Source organism: Phacochoerus africanus, chromosome 7 (genome assembly GCF_016906955.1).
Source record: "Phacochoerus africanus isolate WHEZ1 chromosome 7, ROS_Pafr_v1, whole genome shotgun sequence".
Classification (NCBI taxonomy): domain Eukaryota; kingdom Metazoa; phylum Chordata; class Mammalia; order Artiodactyla; family Suidae; genus Phacochoerus; species Phacochoerus africanus.
In genome coordinates this window covers 50,038,007-50,059,656 of record NC_062550.1, presented here as the reverse complement: position 1 = coordinate 50,059,656, position 21,650 = coordinate 50,038,007, and the positions used below count along the sequence as shown (strand labels likewise).

Below are 21,650 nucleotides of genomic sequence, written 5' to 3'. Positions count from 1 at the left end.
GCCAGATCCTTAACCTACAGAGGGAGGCCAGGGATCGATCCCATGTCCTCATGGATGCTAGTAAGGTCCGTTAACCTCTGAGCCATGACCAGAACTCCACATTTAGAATTTTTAGCGATCATAAAGAGACTGAAAATATTCACATACAGGTTTTTGTATAAACACATATTTTCCTTGGAGAAATAATTAGAGGTTGGAACACTGGGTCATATAGTAAGTATATGCTTACATTTATTTTAAAAACTTCCAAACTGTTTGAGAATAACTATGATATTTTATATGATGGCTACTTTCTTCCTGTTTCCTCATGTGATGGAGAGACTTTTAGTCTCTCTTCTTACAAAATACTAATCCCTTTATGGGAACTCCTCTCTCATGACTTTACTAAACCTAAGTACCTACCTAAAATCCTACCTCTCAATACAATATCATTGGGAGTTAGGGTTTCAATATATGAATTTTGAGGAGACAAAAACATGCAACCCATGATAGGGAGACCTCAAAGTTCCTTTTTTTTTTTTTTTGCATATGTATATCCCAAGATTTCTTTCTTTCTCGCTCTCTTTTCACATATATATATCCAATTGTTTCAGTGGCATTTATCGAAATGAGTTTTACTTTCTCTATGGAATTACCTTGCATCACTGCTGAAAATCAATAGACCATACATGTGTGAATCTACTTCTGGATTCCTTATTCTCCTCCAATAATCTGTATGTTTATATTCTCAGTAATACCACACTGCATTGTTTACTGTAGCTTTATGTTAAGGCTTGAAATCAGGAAGTGAGCATTATTCAATCTTGTTCTATTTTTTTAAAAATTGTTTTGGCTATTTTGATTTTTTTCTTTTCCAAGAGATTTTTGCATCAGCCTGTCAATCCTTCTGTGATTTTGACTGGCATTACCATTAATCTCTAGATTTGGGAGGAATTAATATTTTTAGCAATATCAACTCTTCCAGTTCATGAGTACAGTATTTTTATTTTGGTCTTCCATCAGTGTTGTAGTGTTCAGTGAACAGATATTTCACACTTTGTTTAACTTATGCCTAAGTATCTCATGGTTTTGTTGCTATTATAAATGTTAATTAAAATTTTTCTATTCCTTGTTAATTACTAGTATGTAGAAATACAGTTGATTTTTGTGTATTGACCTTGTGTTGTGACCTTGCTAAACTTATTTATCTATTTATTTATTTATTTATTTGGTCTTTTTAGGGCTGCACCCGTGGCATATGGAGGTTCCCAGGCTAAGGGTTGAATTGGAGCTCTTGCTGCTGGACTATGCCACAGCAACTCCAGATCCAAGTCATGTCTGCAACCTATAACACAGCTAATGGCAATGCTGGATCCTTAACCCACTGAGCCAGGCCTGGGATCAAACCTGCATCCTCATGTATACTAGTCAGATTCATTTCCACTGAGCCATGATGGGAACTCCTAAACTCATTTATTAGTTCCAGTAGTTTTCATAGGTTATTTTGGATTTACCACGTAGATAATTATGTCATCTGCAAATAGAAACAGCTCTCCATCTTCCTTTCCAATCTCTATTCCTTTTACTTCTTTTTGATGACTTGTTATATTGGCTAGAACTTCTTTTGTGATGTTAAATAGGAGAAGAGACAGGAGAGAGCAGACAAACTGTGTTCTCAATCTTACAGGAAAAGCAATAAGTGTTAGGTTTTTTCGTTTGAGCGTTTTTAAAGACACTCTTTCTCAGATTGAGAAAGTTCCTTCTATTCTTAGTTTATGGAGCTATTTTTAAAATCAGGACTGATACTGAATTAATTGTTTCAATAGCTTTTGCTGCATCTATGAATAATCATGTTTTTTTGTTGTTTATAATTCTCTTGATAAGGTAAAATATATAATTATCTTGATAAGGTGAAATATAATGACTGATTTTTGAATGCTGAATAAGCCTTGAATTCCTAGAACAGATCTCACTTGGTCATAATGTATCAACTTTTTTTTTTATGTTGTTGAATTCAGTTTACCGAAATGGGATTTTTAAATGTTTGGGTTTTTTTTTTTTTTTTCTCTTTTTATGGCTGTGCCTGTGGCATATGGAAGTTCCCAGGCTAGGAGTCGAATCAGAGCTGCAGCTGCAGGTCTACACGACAGCCACAGCCATGCTGGATCCGAGCTGCATCTGTGACCTATGCCACAGCTTGTGGCAACACTGGATCCTTAACCCACTGAGTGAGGCCAGGGATCGGACCCACGTCTTCATGGACACTATGTTGGGTTCTTAACCTTCTGAGCCACAATGCAAACTCTGAATTTTTACATGTATGTTAATGACAGATATTGACCTGTGTTTTTCTTTCTTGTAATGTCTAGATTTAGTATCAGAATAATGCTTGCCACATAGAAAAAAAAAAAAAAACTGGGATTTTTCCCATCTTTTTTATTTTCTGGATGAGTTTGCATAAAACTGGCATAATTTCTCTCTTAAATGTTTGGTTGACTTCACCAGTGAAGCCATATTGCATGGAGATGTCATTGTGGTTAAGACTTTTAGGAGTTCCCATCGTGGCGCAACAAAAACAAATCCAGCTAGGAAACATGAGGTTGCGGGTTCAATCCCTGGCCTTGCTCAGTGGGTTAAGGATCCAATGTTGCTGTGAGCTGTAGTGTAGGTTGCAGACACGGCTCGGATCTGGCATTGCTGTGGCTGTGGCCAGAAGCTGTAGCTGGAAGCTGTAGCTCCGATTAAACCCATAACCTGGGAACCTCCACACTTTCTGACTTAGTATGATAATTTTGCTAAGGTTCCATTTTTGAAAGATCAAAAAAGATTGTCCATTGGGTATGTTTCCACAGGACTCAGTCCATCTCTTGGTCTGTTTGCAGCTTATTAAGTGATGTGATGTCCCTGGAAGGCCAAATTGAAAACCTGGGATCACATCAGGACCTTGACCCTGAGGAGGGGGTAAACATGGAGGTAAGCTGGAGGCTTGGAAAAGGCAATCTGGGTTGTGGGGACTCTGCCACCTCTTCCATCTCTTCTACTGTTTAATAGATCATAACAAGAATTAAAACCCATCTTCCATCACGAGGAGCAGAGCTCTCTGGTGGTCAGTTCTGAGCACAGTTTGCCTGAGTACCACCACTTCTATTCTCTAACACACAAAAAGGCTAGACTTGTCTACCTAGAAACTCAGTCATATTTGGTGGGTTTATATCTAGACACCGTTTTAAGATTAATGACTAGCACCCCATGAGGGAAAACTTCTCTCTTAATATTTATATCCCAGCATCTAACAATATAGAGAAGACATGCAGGAAATAGGTGTTTGTGAAGAAGTGCATCCTTGGAATATAAGAGATATGTTTGTGTTTGTCTTTGATGGCTTCATGAAGAGTTCTTGTGTTGATTTTGACCATCTCCAAAGTCTTCCTCTTGTCTTGTCTCCTTGCATTTCTTAAAGACTCTTTTCTGCGAAAGGTTTAATTTTCCCTTTTTAATAGAGGTTTAAAGGACTTCCCTTTGTGGCTCAGCAATAACAAACCTGACTAGTATCCATGAGGATGTGGGTTTGATCCCTGGCCTTGCTCAGTGAGTTAAGGATCTGGTATTGCCGTGAGCTGCAGTGTAGGTCACAGATGTGGCTCAGATCTGGCATTGCTATGGCTGTGGTGTAGGTTAGTGGCTATAGCTTTGATTCAACCCCTAGTGTGGGAACTTCCACATGGCACAGGTGTGGCTTTAAAAAGACAATCAATCAATCAATTAAAAAGATTTAATATTCCCTTTTTAAATGTTAAGAAAGTAGTGTCCAACTTTGGACAAGAATTAAGACTTCAGAGTCCTGGCTGATAGTTTTTCTTCTCTACTAAACTTCAGGCATTTGAAGAAAAGTCTCTAAAAATGGAATGAATCTGTACCTAACTACCTCTTTTTGTTGAAATTGTCAGCCTCTACTTTAGTTCAAGCCAAATTTTAGATTAGTAGATTTTGAAAGAAGTAAAAAAGAAAAATGCCTCTTTTATTATAGGAAGGTAATATTTTTTAAACCCTCCCCATATTAAAAACCATCTTCTGATCAGTACAAATTTATCACCAAGGAAAAAATTACCTTTAACTATGGTTTAGTCCAACATTTTGGAGGAGCAGCCTCATTTTGCGCTCGTTGAAAAGTCAAGAGTTTTTCCACTGTCTTGGGCTTTGGAAATTGCACACTGTGAAGACAAGCAAGAGGACAAAAGCTAAGAAATATTCTGTCTTAAAATTTTTCTTCCAAAAGTCAGCTATATTAAAGGAATGTGAATTTCAGCAGGAGGTAGTATAGGGAGGAATGAATATCAAAAGAGTGAAAAGAGAAAAATAGAAGAGCACACAAAGACAAATGGAAGTGAAATTTTAAAAACAAACCAACAAGGGCTTGGAATAATATGAAATACGAAGGCATCACAAATATGTGTAAGGAGTTCCCATTGTGGCACAGCAGAAATGAATCCGACTAGGAAGCATGAGGTTGCACATTTGATCCCTGGCCTTGCTCAGTGTGTTAAGGGTCTGGCATTGCTGTGAGCTGTGGTGTAGGTCGCAGATGTGGCTTGGATCTGGAGCTGCTGTGGCTGTGGCTGTAGCCGGTAGCTGTAGCTCTGAATAGACCCCTAGCCTGGAAACCTATGCCATGAATGTGGCCCTAAAAAGCAAAAGCAAAAAAAAATGTGCAAAGATTATCTATCCTGGAAATACACAACTTTGTATACACTCCCCTGAAAAAAGGGACAGACCTGAAAACTAGACATAGCCCAAATATCACCAGCTTGTGAGTGAATAAACTGTGGTATATGCTACCTGATGAAATACTACTCAATGATAAAAAGAAAATTGACTTCTTTTTTTTTTTTTTAACAGCCGCACCCATGGCATATGGAAGTTCCCAGGTGAGGGTTTGAATGAAAGAGAGCTGCAGCTGCTGGCCGACACCACAGCCACAGCAACTCCAGATCTGAGCCATGTCTTCAACCTACACCTCAGCTCAGGGCAACACCAGATCCTTAACCCACTGAGTGAGGCCAGGGATCAAACCCATATCCTCCTGGAGACTATGTCAGGTTCTTAACCCACTGAGCCACAACAGGAACTCCAAGAATGGACTTCTTAATGATCCAACAATATAAATGAATCTCAAATGCATTATACTAAGTGAAAGAAGCCAGACTCAGAACATCACATTCATCCCAATTCCATGTATATAACATTCTGACAAAGGCAAAAACCATAGGAACAAAAAAACAGTTTAGTGGTTGCTGGAGTCCAGTGGTAAAAAGGAAGCAGGGATTGACAAAGGGACACAAAGAAATTGTGAATGTGATGGAAATATTCCATATCTTATGGTGGCGATTACACAACAGTGACAGTATGCTCTTTGTCAAAATTCATAGCACTGTACACTTTTAAAAGGTGAGTTTTAATCTAAGTAAACCATATCTCAATGAATGTGACCTAAAAATTGGCACAAGTTCTGTCCTCCACGAGACTAAAAGGAGATGGGAAGGACTGCATAAAAACAAACACGATCATATAATAAACAAGAAACTTTAAATCTGATTGTTACAGAAGCAAAGTCAGTAGGAATGGCTGCAGGTTTACTCTGGTGGAGGGAAAAGTGAAGACTGTTAGAAATAAATATAGTGTGGGAAAGAGTGGGAAAATTAAAGGGGAAGTAAGTTAATAAAGTTAAAGTAATATTACATGTACTGGCTCATTTATTTCTCATGAGGAAATGGAATGACTCAGAAAGGCATGAAAGGGAGAGGAGGGGAAAAGTGGTGAAAGTATTTAATCACACACACACACACACACACACACACACACACACACACACACACACACACACACATGCCAGAAATAAATTTAAGAGAACTTTCAGTTGAGAAAAGGACTTTGTAGTGGCCTTTGGGTGTTGCTTGCTACTGAGCTCCCAAGCTTTCTGAAATCTCCATTTGAGCATAACTTTCATTCTAAGACTGATTCCTATCTCAATTATCTTTGGTACAATCATATCTGATAAGTACTGTGCAAAGATATTTAATATATAAACTAGGGCAGCATTTAAAATGTGATTATTATATCACAGCTCCTTTCCATATAATTAAATCACACACTTCGGGCGTTGGTGATGTATGAACTTGGTAAACAAAGGGTGTAGACTGTACATCCCCTATAAGCAGTTTGAGGGTGAACACTCTTGTTTCTTGTATCCACCCAGCACAATGCTTAGCTCCACGGTCACTTCCATAGGATATAACCAGTGAAATCTTGTTGATTTGGTTTAAAGTTGATTTTGGGAGTTCATGTCCTAGAGCAGCAGAAAGGAATCCGACTAGGAACCATGAGGTTTTGGGTTCGATCCCTGGCCTCACTCTGTGGGTTAAGGGGCCGGTGTTGCCGTGAGCAGTGGTGTAGGACAAAGACGCGGCTTGGATGGCTTGGATCTGGCATTTCTGTGGCTCAGATATAGGCCGGCAGCTGTAGCTCGGATTAGACCCCTAGCCTGGGAACCTCCATATGCCGTGGGTGCAGCCCTAAAAAGCAAAAACTAAAAAATAAAAAAAAGTGAAAAACAAAGTTGATTTTGGAGATCAGCACCACAAACAATATGCCAAAAAAAACAGCTTCTATTAAATCTCAAACTATTTGATCATTTGCTTTGTTTCTTTTTCTTTTCTTTTTTTTGGTATTTTTGTCTTTTTTTTTAGAGCCGCACCCATGACACATGGAGGTTCCCAGGCTAGGGGTAGAGTTTGAGCTATAGCCATGGGCCCACGCCACAGCACAGCAATGTGGGATCCAAGCCGCGTCTGCAGCCTACACTACAGCTCACGGCAATGCGGGATCCTCAACCCACTGAGCAAGGTCAGGGATCGAACCCATGTCCTCATGGATGCTAGTCGAGTTCACTAACCTCTGAGCCACGACTGGAACTCCCATTTGCTTTGTTTCAATTTCACACATCATTCATTACAACTTTTGTCCTGTGTCCTTTTGTTTTAAAGGAGAAGATCATGGAAATTAAAAGGCAGTTAGGAGAAATGGATAACAAATTTGTCCAGGTAATGATAAAATGACTTTATAATTAAGTTCTTCAAAGAAATCTCTGATATAGAGAATTTTAGGGAATGGAATCCAAAATCCAATGAGACTCAGAATTTTAGACCTGGAAGGGATCTTAGTGTTATTTAGTCTCTGCTCTCATTTTCAGAAAAGTGTAACTCAGAAACATGAAGTGACTTGTCCATTTTTCCACATGAAAAGACCTTGTTCTCCCATTAAATTCTTTTTTTTCCTTCTGGAAATGCATTGTGGCTCAGCAGGTTAAGAATCCGACTGGTATCCATGACGATGCAGGTTCAATCTCTGCCCGGCCTCACTCTGTGGGTTAAGGATCCCATGTTACCACAAGCTATGACACACATCACACCTGTAGCTGTGGTATAAGCTGACTGCTCTGATTCAATCCCTGGCCTGGCAACTTCCATATACTATGGGTGTTGTTGTAAAAAAAAAAAAATTATCTCTTTCTACACTTAAAAATTTTTTTTTCTAATAAAAGTAATGCAGGCTTATTTTGATAATTAAAACATTATAGAACTATTTCATATAAAAAAAGAAAAATAATCCCACTCTTTCAAAAACACAGTAAACATTTTAGATATTTATATTCTAAAATTTCAGCTGTGCCTGCGTCATATGTGCCTGGGCCAGGGATCGAATCAGAGGTGCAGCTGCAATATATGCCACAGATGCAGCAATACCAGATTCTTAACCCACTGTGCCACAGCAGGAATTCCCATGTTGTTATTTTAACGGGATTATATTATATATACTGTTTTAGAACTTGCCTTTTTCACTTAGCATTTTTTCTTCAACAACTTTCTATGCCACTAGATGCCATTTTATTTTTTCACTGTTTACATAGTGCAGGATTTGATTTTAGAATATATTAAATTTGTTTTGTTGGATATTTAGGGCTTTATACCAATGTTTACCATTACAAACTCTGCCTCAGAAATCCATATGTTTTCTTGCTTTTGCAAGCACTTCTTTAAGAATCAGTTTCTAGAAATGACATCTATAGAAACCATCTTTCTTGAATCCCAGAACACTGTTTTTTCTGCTATAGCTCTGTTTTTCAAGGTGTCCTGCAAGTCCATTATGGACCGATTAATTTAAAACCATTAAAAGTATTATTTACTCCTGATATATGTACAACTGGCACTCACATCTTAGAAGGGGATGGTTTTCTTTCATCCCATGTCTTGATCTTGCTAATAGAAACCAACCAAAACCATCTATTATCTCTACCTGACAACCTGAAGGAGGCAGGGAAGGAAAAGAGAAACCAGTCAGTTTTTGTGGACAGCTCTTTCGCTAAACCATAAGGCCTGGATAGTCAAACTAACATAATGAATACTTATTTTTTTTTTTATTGAAGCAGAGTCGATTTACAATGTCATGTTATTATCAAATGTACAGCAAAGTCATTCAATTTTATATATACATAAGTTATATATAAAGGATCTATTTAAATCTTTTTTCTTTTCAGGTTTTTTTCCTTATAGGTTATTACAAAATATTGAGAATAGTTCCCTATGCTATATACTAGGTCTTTTGTTGGCTGTTTATTTTATTTATAGTAGTATGTATATGTTAATCTCAATTCCTAATTTACCTCTCTCCCTTTGCCACTTCAGTAACCATAAATTTGTTTTCATTGTCTGTGGGTATATTTCTGTTTTCCACATAAGTTCATTTATATCTTTTTTTTTTTTAGTTTCTACATATAGGTGATATCATGTGGTCTTTGTCTTTTTCTATCTGACTTACTTCACTTAGTATGAAAATCTCTAGGTTCAACCAAGTTGCTGCAAATGGCATTATTTCATTCTTTATGGCTGAGTAATATTCCATTGTATATATGTACCACATCCTCTTTATCCAATCATCTGTCAATGGACAAAGAAGACTTACATTTATAGATTAAAAATTTTTAAATATCTAGAAGACATACAGGCTTTTTTCCTCAGAAATATATTATTTCTACAACTAATGTCCTGGCAGAAATTTCGGGAGAAAGGAGAGAGTAATGGATATAGAAAAGATGATTTATAATCAGCTGCTATTGTGTAAATTTATATTTCTAAAATATTAAAAGTAATTTATTAATCTTTTGGTTATATCTCCTGTCATATATCATTATTGCACTGTGAATTTGTTCTAAGAGGAAAGATTTGACTGAATAAAAGAAAGTTCCGGGAGTTCCCGTCATGGCGCAGTGGTTAACGAATCCGACTAGGAACCATGAGGTTGCGGGTTCGGTCCCTGCCCTTGCTCAGTGGGTTAACGATCCGGCGTTGCCGTGAGCTGTGGTGTAGGCTGCAGACGTGGCTCGGATCCTGCGTTGCTGTGGCTCTGGTGTAGGCTGGTGGCTACAGCTCTGATTGGACCCCTAGCCTGGGAACCTCCATATGCCACGGGAGCGGCCCAAAGAAATAGCAAAAAGACAAAAAAAAAAAAAAGTAAGTTCCAACGTAGCCTTTTTATGACTAAGTGGTATCTGAATGAGTACGGTTTATTGTATAAACCAGAAAATATAACTCCTATTTTACCCAAAATTGTGGGTGTCTTTTCAGGCTGATGCTTGCAATGAAGCTCATGAATTAAAGGAGAAACTCATTGCAAGAATAGAGGTAAGATTTCAGAGTTACACAATTTCAAATGATGATAAAATAGCATGATTTAAATCTAAATACAAAGGTAATTCTTTCCCTAGAAGTTGAGCTCATACCACTTACTGGTCTCTTTCTAGCCTTTTCATCACTTCTCCCCCTCCTGACCTCCTGCTTTGGGCAGACAGAACAGCTCACAGGTGTGTGGTGCACTTCCAAGCTCTCATACCTCTTAGCTGCTTCTACAGCTCCTCCAGTCAGAGTTTGTACTCCATGTCCACATATTATCCACTCTTAAAGGCTCAGCTCAAATATCACCCTGTCTTCCAGACCTCCCCTAATCTCCCCTAGCCAGAAAAATGACTCCATTTCTGAACTCCTCCAACAAGATTTTATACATTGAGGTAACTGTGAATGGGTGAATAAGTGAATGAACCTATCACCTGTTCAGAGATACCTAATCATCCCACCTACCTAGAGTAGATGTCCCACCACCAAACCTCAGCTACTATGTCTCATCACCTTATTTACTCTTGCTTTAGTGTGTATTTTAATTTATAATACCTAATGTATATATGTGTTTAGTTGTTTATTGCTTGTCACCCAATCCCTATAAATGCACCTGTAATTCCTTGTCTATTTTGTTTAAAAAATAAAAACACATGTGCCTTCAATAAAATTTGAAAAAGAAAATAGGAGTTCCCCTTGTGGCTCAGTGGGTTAAGAGCCCAACCCATATCCATGAGGATGGGCGTTTGATCCCTGGCCTCACACAGTGGGTTCCAGTGTTGCTGCAGGCTGTGGTATGGTTCACAGATGTGGCTTGGATCTAGAGTTGCTGTGGCTGTGGCATAGGCCAACAGCTGCAGCTCTGATTCGACCCCTAGCCTGGGAACTTCCATATGCAGCTGTGGCCCTAAAAGGAAAAAAATAAGTATATAAAAACACATGTGCGATAGAATGCCCATTCCTTGTCTAGTTTGTTAACTGCTATATCCTAGAAGAGTGCCTGGGAGGAATCACTCAATAATGTGTTTTGCATGGATGAGCAAATTGAATAGGTGAATTCAATAAAAAGATAACTAATCTTTCTACTTGAATAATCCAATAGTTAAAGATTAGCACGTGGGTCTTGTTTAATTTTCTACCATAGTGTGACCTCACTGTGAATGTGTAAGTCTCTTTCCTTAGGTGAGTATGCACCTGCCAGTGACCTCCTCACGTGCCTTACATGTGATTTGCAAGGTGAGCCCCTGAAATGTTCCAGGAGAAAGGCACTCTGCATCATCTCCAATGAGAAGGACAAACATGTAGAATCATTTTGTTTTTAAATGATTGCTCTTTTTTTCCCCCCAGAACTTTTGCAAGGGCATGACTCTACTAAATACAAAGCTAGGGATATACCAGATGCAAGGAGAGAAGACAGAGTCTCAGAGCCCTGAAGAAATGGGCAGTGAAGAAAGGGAGCCCCTGCTTCCTCAGGCTCCAATACCCGCCTTAGTGCAGAACTCTCCTCCCCGCATTACAATGTGGTAAGTGAGGGATGGGGCCTTGGGGGCTGGAAGAAGGCCAAAAAATGGATAAGCTATCATAAGATTGAATATCGTCAATGGCTAACTAAAAAGTTCTTTTCTCTTTTTATGTATGTATTAATTTATTTTCTTTGTTTTTAGGGCCCCACCCATGGCATATGTAACTTCCCCACCTAGGGGTCAAATCAGAGCTAAAACTGCTGGCCTACACCACAGCCACAGCAACATGGGATCCAAGCTATGTCTGTGACCTACACCACAGCTCACAGCAACTCCTGATCCCTAACCCACTGAGTGAGGCCAGGGATGGAACCTGCATCCTCATGGATACTAGTTGGGTTCTTAATCTTCTGAGCCACAATGAGAACTCAATTTTATCTTTTTCAATTAAATATTTATTGTTGTTTTTTAAATATTTGTCATAGTATTTTTCTCATTATTTTAAATAGGTCTGTTGCATTGGATATGTAGATACTGTATCTACAATACTATATATACATAAATCTTAGATAACTTGTTCTAGATAACTGTATATACATAAATCTTAAAGGATGGTGTCATGCAGCCACCTCCATGAAAGAACATACCTGCTGAGCAGATCTGAAAACTTCTATTTTCTGGACAGGATCCCTCTCCCTTGTTTGGTATTGAAGTCATACATACTGGCAAATTCTAACTCTTTGGATTGCTTTCTGGAGATGCCACACCATCATACATACCCTGAGTAGTACTCTCCACTAAGAAAGCTTTTCTGGTTCTTTAACCCCAATCACCAACCCAAGTAGTATCTCCAGTTCCTTCTTTTGTGTGTACACAGTGTACCTGGCACATAATCCTGACATAGCACCCACAGTATATTCTTGCAATTAAATAGTTTCCAATATGTCTTCTCTTAATACTCCATAGGCTACTTGAAGATTTGGGGACATGAAATGTAAAATATATTCATCATGGTCAACAAATATTAAATTAATAAATGAGAAGTGATGGCAATGAAAATGCTGGAGTAAAGACCCCAGAAAATTTCCTCCTTCATAAAATCAGTGATCAAACTGGAAAATATTATCAGAATCCACTTTTTCAGAACTCTTAAAATTAAGGATTTAGAATCTAGAATACAAACTCTTAAAACTCAAAAATAAAAAGACAACCCAATTTTTTTAAATGAGCAAAAAAAAATGAATAGAAGAAATGATCACTGCATTATAAATCAGCTATACTTCAATAAAACTTTAAAAAATGAAAAGGAGTTCCTGTCGTGGCGCAGTGGTTAATGAATCCGACTAGGAACCATGAGGTTGCGGGTTCGGTCCCTGCCCTTGCTCAGTGGGTTAACGATCCAGCGTTGCCGTGAGGTGTGGTGTAGGTTGCAGACGCAGCTCGGATCCTGCGTTGCTGTGGCTCTGGCGTAGGCCAGTGGCTACAGCTCCGATTCGACCCCTAGCCTGGGAATCTCCATATGCCGCAGGAGCGGCCCAAAGAAATAGCAAAAAAAAAAGACTAAATAAATAAATAAATAAATAATAAAAAATGAAAAACAATTAAAAAAATTGAATAGACATTTCTTCAAAGAAGATATACAAAGGCACCCCCCCCCAAAAAAAAACATGAAAAAATGCTCAGTCTAAAAGCAAAATTAACATATCATTGATCATTGGGGAAATGCAAGTAAAAATAACAAGATACCATGTAGTTTGGCAGTTCCTGAAAATGTTAAGGTTCCATATGATCCACTCCTAAGTATATACACAAAGAACTAAAAATATGTGTTCACAGGAAAGCCTATACACAAATGTTTACAGCAGCTAAAAAGTGGAAACAAAACAAATATTCATCAACTCATAAATAGGTGAACAAAATGTGGTATATGCACACAATGGAGTATTATGCAGCCACAAAAAAGAATAAAGTACCTATACATGCTACATCGTGAATGACCCTTGAAGACATATGCTAAGCAAAAGAAGTAAGACCCAAAAGGCCACATGCTATATGATTCCATTCACACAAAATGTTCAAAATAGGAAAATCCATGTAGATAGAAAGTAGATTAGTGGTTGCCAGGCCTGGGGATAGTGGGAAATAGTTTGGAGGAAGAATTTTGCTGAAAATTCCCTGGAATTAGATCGTGGTGATAGTTGTACAACCTTATGCGCAAACTAAAAGCCACGGAATTTTACACTTTAAAAGCTAAAGTCTATGACCCGTGGATTTTATCTAAAAAATAAAGAGACATAAGTAAATAAGTGAATGTCTTTCAGTGATCACTTAATTGTGTTATATGGGCAGATAATCCAGTTCAGCTGGCCAGCTTTCATCACATCATTACATCCTAATTAAGATGGCCTAAGACTTTGACCAGTCTCTTGTCAGAGAGCTGGAAACACACTGGTTCCATTTAAGTATATTCATACAGGAGTTCCTGCTGTGGTTCAGTGTTTAACGAATCCGACTAGGAACCATGAGGTTGTGCATTCGATCCCTGGTCTTGCTCAGTGGGTTAAGGATCCAGCGTTACCGTGAGCTGTGGTGTAGGTTGCAGACGCGGCTCGGATCCCACGTTGCTGTGGCTCTGGCGTAGGCCAGTGGGTACAGCTCCGATTCGGCTCCTAGCCTGGGAACCTCCATATGCCGCAGGAGCGGCCCAAGAAATCATAAAAAGACAAAAATTAAAATTAAAAAAATAAAATTAAAATTAAAAAAGATCCTAGGACATCTGCCTTCTTTAAAAAAAAAAGTATATTCATACATTATTGGGTTTTTTTTGAGGGGGTTTATATTGCCGACTAAGTCAATCTTTCTGTATCAGTTTTGCTCTTTTTAGCTTCAACGGGTGGGTGGCCTTTTCCTGGTATTATCCTCAATCCCTTAGTTCCTTTATAGTCTTCCCCTATGGACTGACCACAAATAAAGTAAACATTCTTGAAAAGATTAAAGGTTTTATGTATGGCAGGTTTTTGAAAATAAATAAGTAGTATTCAAAAGTCAAAAGAATTTTTTTTTTTAATTGTTTCTGGAGTTGCAGACATGGCGCAGCAGAAATGAATCCGACTAAGAACCAAGAGGTTGTGGGTTCGATCTCTGGCCGCTGAGCAAGGCCAGGGGTTGAACCTGCATCCTCATGGATGCTAGTCAGATTCATTTTTGCTGAGCCACAAAGGGAAGTCCCAGGATGCAGGTTCAATCCCTGGCCTCACTCAGTGGGTTAAGGATCCAGCATTGCCATGAGCTGTGGTGTAGGTTGCAGACATGGCTCCAATCTGATGTTGCTGTGTCTGTGGTGTAGGCCAGCAGCTGTAGCTCCCATTGGACCCCTATCCTGGGAACCTCCATATGCTGTGGGTGCAGGCCTAAATAAAAGCAAATAAATAAATAAATAATAAATAAAACTGCTTTCTTTCTTTCTTTCTTTCTTTCTTTCTTTCTTTCTTTCTTTCTTTCTGGCCATGCCCAGGGCATGCAGAAGTTCCAAGGCCAGGGATCAAACCACACAACAGTAGTGACACCAGATCCTTAACCCACTAGGCCAACAGGGAACTCCTTCAAAAGCATGTTTTTATTCTTTACGGAAGTTAAATTCAAAATGAGTAAAATTATTAATGACACTAATTTTTGATTCCATCAGATGATATTATGAAAAAACATGTTTTGATTTAGAAACTATGATTTTTCCAAAGAAAAGATGTCTGAAACTTTAAAAATAAATATTATACATGTTTTTTTGCTTAATAAAAGAAAATATTTTTAAATTTACATTATGTCACATTGTCTTGTAAATAAAAATCATATGATTGAGTAATGTCATGAAATAAATCTGAATCCATCCATATCTGGAGTGTTCACTAAAAGTAAAAGGAAAAACTGGAAGGAAACATTCTAAACCAAAGGAAAACAAACCAAAAACAAACAAACAAAATAAAACAAACAGTTATAAAAAAAACAGAGGTGTTCCTATTGTGGCTCAGTGGGTTAAGGACCCAAGCTTATTTCTGTGAGGATTCAGTTTCTTGGGGGGGGCGGGCAGCACTCCTGTGGCCATATGGAGATTCCCAGGCTAAGGGGTGAATCAGAGCTGTAGCCGCTGGCCTACACCACTGCCACAGCAATGCTGGACCTGAGCCATGTCTACAACCTACACCACAGCTCACAGCAACGCCAGATCCCTAACCCACTGAGCGAGGCCAGGGATTGAACCTGCATCCTCATGGATGCTAGTCAGATTCATTTTTGCTGAGCTGCAAAGAGAAGTCCCAGGATGCAGGTTCAATCCCTGGCCTCACTCAGTGGGTTAAGGATCCTGCATTGCCACAAGCTGCAGCATAGGTCACAGATGTGGCTTGGATCTCATGTTGCCATGGCTTTGGTGTAGACCACAGCTGCAGCTCAGATTCGACCCCTAGCCTGGGAACTTCTTTATGCCACAGGTGTGGCTGTAAAAAGGGGGAAAAAAATAGAAGGAAAGAAAGAATAAATGAAAGGAAGAGATGTAAGAAAGGAAAATAAACAGCTGGTTATATTAAGGTGATATGATTGTACTTCTTCATTTCTCTGTTTTCCAAGTTATCTGCAATTTTTTTCTTTTCTTTACTCTATTTTTAGGGCCACACCTGCAGCATATGTAAGTTTCCAGGCTAGGGGTCAGATTGGAGCTGGGCTACGCCACAGCCAAAGCAATGCCAGATTCTAGCTGTGTCTGCAACCTACACCACAGCTCAGGGCAACGCTGGATCCTTAACCCACTGATTGAGGCCAGGGATCAAACTTGCATTCTCATGGATACTAGTTGGGTTAGTTACTGCTGAGCCACAAAGGAACTCCCCAAGTTATCTGTAATTTAGCAAAAATGATTTTTTTTCTTTAAAAAAATTAACGTTAAAATGTTTCTTTGAAAATGGTCCAGTTTAATATTTCCATAGATGATAAATTTTGAGTTTAGGAAGATAGTGTTTACTTACTAGATACGCTTTGAAAATGTGTCATTTTTCTTTTCATAAGAAAGAACAAATTTAGATTCAGTGCTTCTTGAGGACAGGACATTTCTGCTTCACCTTAGCAGCCCTCAAGGCCTCTTCCTAACAGAGTATTTTAAGAACGTTGGTCCTTTAATAAATGTGTGAAGTAGAAGCAATTATTGTAACTGCCAAGAGATAGCCAGTGGCAATAATGCCAGGAAAACTGGCTGAGGTTCATGGAATCCACTGAGTTGGATCACAAAATAGCTAGCTGTAACTGTGCTCTAGATTTTCTTTTCTGAAATGTATTATAGATGGTAATTATCTCCAGGTAACTGGATTATCTGTGACATTTTTTTTTTCTTCTTTATGTTCTTCTGGATTTTCCAGATCTCCTACCTTAATCATGGTGTATTGCATCTGTAATTAGAAAATAATAATTCAAGGACTTAAAAGCACATAAATGAAATTTTTAAAAAGGCATGTCTGGTGCTAAGATAAAACTGGTGATAGAGGAGTTCCTCGGTGGCTCAGAGGGCTAATGATCTGGCGTTGTCCCTGCTGTGACATGGGTTCTATCCCTGGCCCATGAACTTCCTCATGCCTTGGGTGTGGCCAAAAAAACCCCAAAACTGGTGATAGAGCTGAAGTCCGCTTGCAACATTGTATTTTGTATCCTGAAGAAAATCTAACTGCTGTGCCTTTATTTCCTCTGAAATAGGCAACATATGCCTACAGGCAAGAGAAAGACAGCCGTAACCTCTAGAGTGGTTATTGGGAAAGAGCATTTCCAAGGAAAGAGCCCCACAGTTTCTAGGGTTTTCATTGTTTCATGGCTATAGAGTCTTAGGATAGACTTTGGTGTTCGTCCACTCCAAGTTCCTTCTTTTGCAGATGTCAGCAGAGGTCAAGAGAAGTTCAGTTACTTGAAGTTGTAGAGCTGCTTGGGTGGAGGAACCAAGAGTCACATCAGGGGGATTTTCTTCAGAATGTTCTTTTATTTATTTATTTATTTGTGTATCTATGTATTGATTGATTGATTTATAATTGATGTACAGTATTAAATTAGTTTCAGGTGTACAACATAGAGATTCGACATTTCTATAGATTCTACTGCGTTTAAATTTATCACAGGAGTTCCTGGTGTGGCTCAGTGGTTAACGAATCCAACTAGGAACCATGAGGTTGCAGGTTTGATCCCTGGCCTTGCTCAGTGGGTTAAGGATCCAGCATTGCCGTGAGCTGTGGTGTAGGTTGCAGATGCGGCTCGCATCCCGAGTTGCTGTGGCTGTGGTGTAGGCCAGCAGCTACAGCTCTGATTAGACCCCTAGCCTGGGAAACCTCCAAATGCCACAGGTGTGGCCCTAAAAAGCAAAAAAAAAGACTAAATAAATAAATAAATTTATCACAAAATAATGGCTATATTTCTCCGTACTGTACAATATACCCTTGTCACATATGCATTTTATACAAAGTAGTGTCTGTCTCTTAATCCCCATCCCTATCTTGCTCCCTCGGCCACCCTACCGCCCCCTTCTCCCCACCAGTAACCACTAGTTTGTTCTCTATATCCTTCAAAATGTCCTTAACACAGAGGTTTTCTTTCCTTGTAGGAAACGTGCCTTGAAGATTTTCATCTTGCTTTATGTGGTCATCTTCACTGGACTTTCTTGCTACATACTACTTTTTGACGCTACATTTATCTTTGAAAGGATACTCCCTACAATTCTTGGGCGCCGCAGAATGTGGGAACTAAGGGAGATTATCGCACCATTCTTGAATTTGGAAGTGGAAGACTTGTTACCCTCCTAGAGATACAGAAGTTACTGTTACCCTACTGACTTTCCTCCCAATAAAATTCTGGCTGTTCCTGTATTATGGTGGTGAACATATTTTTATTTTTATTTTATATTTTTAAAAGATACTTAAAAAAAAAAAAACTTCAGGAGGAGTTCCCATTGTGGCTCAGCAGGTTAAGAACCTGACTAGTCTCCATGAGGATGAGGGTTTGATCCCTGGCCTCACTCAGTGGGTTAAGGATCTGGCGTTTCTGTGAGCTGTGGTGTAGGTCACAGAGGCAGCTTGGATCTGGCATTGCTGTGAGCTGTGGCCTAGGTCTCAGATGCTGCTCAGATCTGGCACCATAGCTGGTGTAGGCGAGCAGCTACAGTTCAAATTTGACCCCTAACCTGGGAACTTCCATATGCTGAAGATGCGGCCCTAAAAGGGGGGAAAAGCACTACAGGGTGTTTTGCAAAGGACATTCAAGTTGTGCAGAAATTGTTTGATAATAGAGAAAAATGAAAACAATTTATCTTTACCCCTATGACTTGCAACAGCATCTTGAATCATTCCACACATTTTTAAAATGTTTACTTCAAACCACTAGCCTCTCTTCTCCCTCAACCCCGAGGACACTGAGACTATCCAGCATTAGCTTTCTTGGGTGTTTATTTCCCTCATTTTGACCTCTGACGTCTCAGAAAAGAAAGCACAGAATTCCTCTCAATTTTTTTTTTTTTTGTCTTTTTGCTATTTCTTTGGGCTGCTCCTGCGGCATATGGAGGTTCCCAGGCTAGGGGTCGAATCGGAGCTGTAGCCACTGGCCTACGCCAGAGCCGCAGCAACGCGGGATCCGAGCCGCGTCTGCAACCTACACCACAGCTCACGGCAACGCCGAATCGTTAACCCACTGAGCAAGGGCAGGGACCGAACCCGCAACCTCATGGTTCCTAGTCGGATTCGTTAACCACTGCGCCACGACAGGAACTCCTCAATTTTTTTTTAAATTGAATTGGTGCCACGTTTTGAGTGCAGTGGACAATTCTTGATTTTGCTCTACCATTCATTTCTCCTTTTGCTAAGAGCCACCATAATTTTGCTTTGAAAGAATATTTTTCCTCAGTGAGTATAACGGCGGTTGCCTTTTTGGTTAACGTTCCCTATCTTCCTATTAATAAGAGTTTGGAATATGTTAAATCAGACATCCTCCATGAATTTTGAGAAGAATAATAAAAGAAGGGAAATGATGGGTAATTCAATTCTGTATACTAGCCCATACATTTTTCTGCTTAAGCAGCCAGAGTTGGTTCTATTGCTTATATTAAAAAAGGAAGTGTAATTGATACAGTTTTTGTTTTTGTTTTAATGGCTGCACCCAGGGCATATGGAAGTTCCCAGGCAAGGGACTGAATCGCGTACCAGCTGTGACTTATGCCACAGCTGCCGCAAGGCTGGATCCTTTCACCCACTGTGCCAGGCTGGGAATCAAACCCTTGCCTCTGCAGCACCCTGAGCCATTGCAATTAGATCCTTAATCCACTGTGCCACAGTGCAAACTCCTAATTGATATGGTTTTAAAAGTCAGACCAGAGCATTTTTATTCCTGTGTAGGTAATGAGGAAATAGTAAACATTATTCGCAATATGAAAAATAGCTATAATTGAACTGTGCACGTTTAATAGATCCTTGAAGAATAAATTGGTGTAGGTGGGCAAATGGGATGTGAGAGATCAGGTAAAAGGCCTCATCAGTGGTTCAGGTGAACTAAAGAGGTGGGAATGGGGATGAAAAGGAGGAAATGGGTGAGGTCATTATTGCAAGGGTGGATTTTATGATAATTGCTTGGATAATGGATGTGGGGTTGGGGAGTGGTGACAGGTAGGAGTGGCATTCAGCCTAGTTCTCACATTTGAATGGGTCTTAAGGGATGGATACATTTTCATAGCAGAGATGAGAAAAAGGCATTTCGGAGAAAAGAACATACTGAATAAAATTTAGAAGCCATGGATATAAAGGGAGAGTCAGGAAGACCAGTTTGTATGTTCCTTTATTTTTTTAATTTTTATACAAATTCTTATGCAATTTTTAAAGGTTACTTTCCATTTGCATTTATTAAACATCGGCTGTATTCCCCTCATTGTACAATACATCCTTGAACCTATTATACCCAATATTTTATACCTCCCACTCCTCTACCCCTATATTGCCCCTCTTACACTGGTAACCACTAGCTTTTTCTCTCTATCTGTGAGTCTGCTTCTTTTTTGTTATACTCACCATTTTTTTGTATTTTTTAGATCCTGTATATAAGTGATATCATACTTATATGTCTTATATGTCTTTGTCTCACTTATTTCACTTAGCATGATGCCAACTTTTATTTTTTGTGGCCAAGTAATATTACATTGTGCATATGTACCACATCTTCTTTATCCCTTCATGTGTTGAGGGACACTTAGGTTGCTTCCCTATCTTGACAATTGTAAATAATGCTGCTACGAACACTGGGTTGCCTGTATCTTCTCAAATGAGTGTGTGTGGTTTTTTTTTTTTCCTTCAGATATATAACCAGGAGTAGAACTTCTAGGTCATATGGTAATTTTTGTTTTTAGTTTTTTGAAAAACCTCCATACCATTTTCCACAGTAGCTGCACCAATTTATATTCCTACCAACAGCACACTTTGTATGTTCCTTTAAAATATTCTGCCTGGTTCTTTTTGTGGTCATTTTGGAACAGTGATTCCTAAACACTAGTTCATGGACTGGAAGCATCAGAATCACTTAGGAAGTTTTATTGGGTAGAGATTTCCAACCCCACCCCGGAGACACTGAGATTCAGCAAAGCTAACATAGGGCTCCAGAAGTTTATTTTTTGAAATCTCCCCAGCTAAATCTAATACAAATCCAAATTTGTGAACCGTGCCTTGTTACACTGTAGAACAGTGCTGTGCACATAGCAGGTACTCAATAAAGATCTGTTGAAGTACATTAAGTTTGGTGTTCTTTGTGGCCTCGCTGTCACATCATGCAGTACTACATTCAATAATTTCCATCATAGCCATTTTCCCAGTGTCCCCATCTTCTCACACCCTTGAAGTATCTTTGACTCCTTTACTGTCTTTTTGTTTTAACATTCCAGGAATCACTAGGTCATTCCAATTCTACAGAAAATTTTCACAGATCAGCCCCCATTCTTTGCAGTTACAATGTTTCCATTCTGATAGGCTTTATCATACAAATGGATTACTGCTAGGAAAAGCCAGCTTATTGTTTCCACTTCCGTAAACTGCTATCATTCACACAAACTTAGAAAAGCAGAGACTCCAAATGCCACTTACATCCTGACTGTCTACAGCCAGCAACCTACATCAATAGCTGAATTGTGAAATGTGCTTGTGAGTGGGTCTCAAGAGGTAAAGTTTAGCAGGACTCCACAAAGAGACATTTAATGATACATTTACCTCAGCATCACCTCCAGATATTCTGAATCTTTAGATCTAGACTGAAACTCTAATATCTTCTATTTTATTTTATTTTTTTTCTTTTAGGGGTGACCCCCATGGCATATGGAAGTTCCTGGGCTAGGGGGTCAAATTGGAGCTGCAGCTGCAGGCCTCTGTCACAGACAACACAACGCTGGATCCTTAACCCACTGAGTGACGCCAGGGATTGATCCCACACGTTCATGGGT

The 21,650-nt window shown here is 39.2% G+C and overlaps 1 protein-coding gene across 1 annotated transcript in view; it reads left to right on the top strand.

The window, feature by feature from the left end:
• The window catches only part of SMCO2 (single-pass membrane protein with coiled-coil domains 2), a 34,339-nt gene extending 16,351 nt beyond the window's left edge, over positions 1 to 17,988 (top strand). The window contains exons 5-9 of the mRNA XM_047785751.1: positions 2,862 to 2,952; positions 7,020 to 7,076; positions 9,657 to 9,713; positions 11,049 to 11,224; positions 17,790 to 17,988. Of these exons, the coding sequence (XP_047641707.1) occupies positions 2,862 to 2,952; positions 7,020 to 7,076; positions 9,657 to 9,713; positions 11,049 to 11,224; positions 17,790 to 17,988 (580 nt within the window). The remainder of the gene's footprint in view (positions 1 to 2,861; positions 2,953 to 7,019; positions 7,077 to 9,656; positions 9,714 to 11,048; positions 11,225 to 17,789) is intronic.
• The last annotated feature ends 3,662 nt before the right edge of the window (positions 17,989 to 21,650 follow it).